Below are 3,775 nucleotides of genomic sequence, written 5' to 3'. Positions count from 1 at the left end.
TGTTGGCATTTTGCTTGTGCCAAAGGTTTGGTTTAGTTTGCAAGGGAAGAAGGCAATGATAAATTGATTTGGTTTGAAAAAAGCAAGGTCAATTATCAAAGAAGAAGTATGAAAAAAAAATTGGTGTTCTGTTCTTGTGGGCTAGAAAAAAAAGTGTAAGAGTCCCATTTGGAATCTTCACTGAAGGCTGAGTAAGTGGCGCAGAGAACTTGTCTTGGAGTTCCTAGTGCCCAACAGTGATGAATTGCAGTGGAAAGGAGAGCTAGCAATGAGAGATCAGTATCTCTCAGTATCTACAACTGGGGAAAAGGTAAGAGGGACCAGCAATGAGAGATCAGTATCTCTAATTATCAAAGAAGAAGTATGAAAAAAAATTGGTGTTCTGTTCTTGTGGGCTAGAAAAAAAAGTGTAAGAGTCCCATTTGGAATCTTCACTGAAGGCTGAGTAAGTGGCGCAGAGAACTCGTCTTGGAGGTCCTAGTGCCCAACAGTGATGAATTGCAGTGGAAAGGAGAGCTAGCAATGAGAGATCAGTATCTCTCAGTATCTACAACTGGGGAAAAGGTAAGAGGGACCAGCAATGAGAGATCAGTATCTCTGCAGAGCTAGGTAGGTAGGAGGAGCTGGGACTATATGGGTCCTGCTCTGTATCTTGGGATATGTGTGTGACACCTTGGGAGGGGGCTCACATGCACTTCCCATTATTTCTGCAGCGCCTGCAGAACCAGATTTAGTCTGAATAAAACCAGATTTCCTGGTGGTGACAGGCTATATGTCACCTGATCTGGTTTACTTGGAACAAATCTGGCTCTGGGTTGTAGAACCATTGGGAAGTCCTCCATTATTTCTCTCATAACTGTGTATGTCTGTTTTTCAAATGTCACACCTTTCTGTGTTGATTACAAGGGCTAAATATATTGGATGACTTCCTGTTACATCTGGGACCCTTGCAGATGGGGATATACAAAAAGTCTAGATTTTTGCAGGGAATCTAACTTTTGGGGTTCCAGATCACTTCTGGGAGGCCCTCAGATCTTGAAGGGAAGTCACCCATTTAAGATGTAGGAGCAGTTGTGTGTTGAAATCAAAGTGTGTTGATCTGCCAATGAAGCATTATCCGAGTGGTTGTTTTGTGTCCGACTCCGAGCGGTGCTCGGATCACCGGCTTATCCACCCACGTGAACCCTCCGGACAAATCGATCAATCCAGCCAGGCTCGCGACCAATTGCCAATTCGATCAACCTACCAATTATCATACGACAGCAGTTTGAAGACCATGGAAGCTTCTGCACAAGCCGATGTCTCATTTGAGCTCATCAACCGAATCTCACATTATTCAGGTCTTCTTCACATGTGGCTCATCAAAATATTTTTCAAAGAAAGGATCTATTTGTAGAACGGCTGAACTGACGAGCACTTGATTGTAATTGAAAAAACATGGGTGCGTCCAGGTCGACAAGCAATCAATCGGCTCCGGTTCTTAGGTCAATTATGCTCGCCGATTTCTCTGAGCGCATACGAACTGGCGCTGGAGGCGATTGTTCAATCCACCTGGGATATCTCACTGTATAAGGAGACCCTAGCCGCGCACAATAAGCTTGCCTCGGCAAACAATCTTCCCCTGTTGACCGCAAACGAGGACTGGATCGATAGTACCCAGGACGAGATCAATCACACGCTTGCAAGACTCGAGAACGACCTGAAACACAACACGACTAATTGTATTAAGGATGGGATCCGGGTGAGTCTTTCGTATCTGTTGATTATGATTGATTTTGTTGATCGCTCCATTTAAAACGCGTCCTGAATCGAATTCCAGTCCAGTTACCAAGCGCTGGGTGCCCATTACCGCAAAGTGGGTGACGTTGGGAGCGCTCATCGAGTGTTCTCGAAGGCTAGAGAACACGCCACGACCGCATTACATGCTGCCGAACTCTCCCTCGCCTCCCTCGACCTGGCACTCGACGCTGAAAACTTCAAGCTGGCTCAGAGTCATGCGGCTAAGGCCCAGGGTGCTCTTGACACCCTCATTGGATCCTTGGAGCTCAAAGCCGCAAAAACTAAGACTAGTGGATCTATATCCACCGTAGGCATTGATTCCCGTGACCCGTGAGTGCTTCCTTCTCAAAATAAAGCAGTGATTGCCTCTTGTGCTCAATTTGATGCTTTGTTTATCCAGAACCGAGAAAGATATCCAACGATGGTCCGACAGAGTTAATGTTGTCAATGCACTCACATCGCTTGCACAGGGAGACTTTGGGAGAGCGACGAGCTACTTTCTCAAGGTTGGAAAAGATGCAGGAGATAGCACTGGTGGAGAACTGGTAAGGACGTGAAAGTTCAGAACCCGATTTTCAGTGGAGAGAAGGAAGCTAAGACTAAGTATATATTTGTGTGTGTAGCTGGCGACGGCGACCGACATAGCGATCTATACGACCCTCTGTGGCTTGGCTCATTTCGATCGACAGCAGTTGAAAGACCGTCTGATCGATAACCTCGAGTTCAGGTCGATGCTCGACAGCGAGCCCCAGCTGAGACGGATCTTAAACTTGTTCAGAGAAAATAAGTACCGCGGCGTGTTTGAGTATTTGAAAGCCTCTCTGGTTAGTTTGTTTCCTTACTCTTTCCACATTCGTCGAGAGGGGAGACGGAGGAAACTGATCATTTGAATCAATAAATAAGCCGCTGTACCAGGGTGATTTGTATCTGGCCGAGCAGACGGAGCGCTTAATGATGATGATTCAGGAACGGGCGATTGGACAATACTTTGGCTCGTTCTCATCAGCGCAGCTCTCGAAAGCGTCTGAGGTTTTCGGATGGCCGATGGATGAACTCGAGCAGCGTCTCGTTCTCTCCATTCGCTCCGGCCATCTTCCCGCTAAACTCGACCTCGCCAATGCTATCCTACGCGCTCATCGACCCACTCCTCGCTCCCGTCTCCTCGCTAATGTCACCTCATCCGCTAAAAAGATTCAGCATGACTCGTCGGCCGCTCTCTTTCGTCTTAAGCTTATTAGCGCTGACCTCCTCGTCCGTGATGTCAATCAACCTAACATTCCCTCTCTTACCCCTTCCTCTGAACCCGTCGATCGCTCAAAGTAAAATCCACTCGGATTGATCTCAAGACAGATCGGAATATTCTCTCCAGCTATCTGGATTGTATCCAATAGGTATATTTGTGATACTCAAAAGTTATCTTGGTCCTTTCGACCTGCAGATACTACCAATTCAATATGATACATATCGCCTCCCATTGAAATTAACCCGTAAATGTTTCTTGTGGTTTTACTGGCAGCATAGCAGGAGGTGGGCTGAATCCATTGGGCCCACCTCATATGCGGGGTTGTCTGGAGTATTGGGGGGATTCAAAGTTGACCATGCATGCTTTTGCAAGTTGGTGTTAAAGGCTTGTCTTGAACACCAAAATTTAAAGAAACATTCAAGCAGGTTTGGGGGGTGTATTACAATGTGACTTGCATGCACTTTTGCTAACTTAACTAAGTCCCTCTCTATGTGGAGGGGGGACGCTGTCCCGCAGGGACCCTCCAAAGGAGGGACTGATGCGCTATGTCGACCTTGTGGCCTGAGAGAATTTCAAAAATGCTGTTTTTTGATGTTTTGTAGCAGCACCAATTCTCATTGGGTGATTAGGTGTTGGGGAAACAAAAGATGCAGAAGACCACAGGGAATCTTCCTACATATTTTTCAAATTTTTTGAAGCCTTGAGTGGCACTCAAATTACTTTTTTATGACCACCATCATGTCTACTTCATCC

At 46.3% G+C, this 3,775-nt stretch overlaps 1 protein-coding gene across 1 annotated transcript; it reads left to right on the top strand.

Moving 5' to 3' along the window:
• Positions 1-1,105: 1,105 nt before the first annotated feature.
• Positions 1,106-3,102, top strand: PtA15_8A356 (uncharacterized protein; the record flags this gene model as incomplete). The annotated part of the gene is made up of 6 exons (XM_053171777.1): positions 1,106-1,340; positions 1,452-1,741; positions 1,820-2,109; positions 2,180-2,324; positions 2,403-2,603; positions 2,683-3,102. 6 exons carry the CDS (start codon positions 1,106-1,108, stop codon positions 3,100-3,102), a joined length of 1,581 nt encoding a protein of 526 aa, XP_053023007.1.
• Positions 3,103-3,775: the final 673 nt, after the last annotated feature.

Source organism: Puccinia triticina, chromosome 8A, assembly GCF_026914185.1.
Source record: "Puccinia triticina chromosome 8A, complete sequence".
Taxonomy (NCBI): Eukaryota; Fungi; Basidiomycota; class Pucciniomycetes; order Pucciniales; family Pucciniaceae; genus Puccinia; species Puccinia triticina.
Note: the sequence above shows the minus strand (reverse complement) of the source record. Positions and strands in the feature narration are given on the sequence as shown.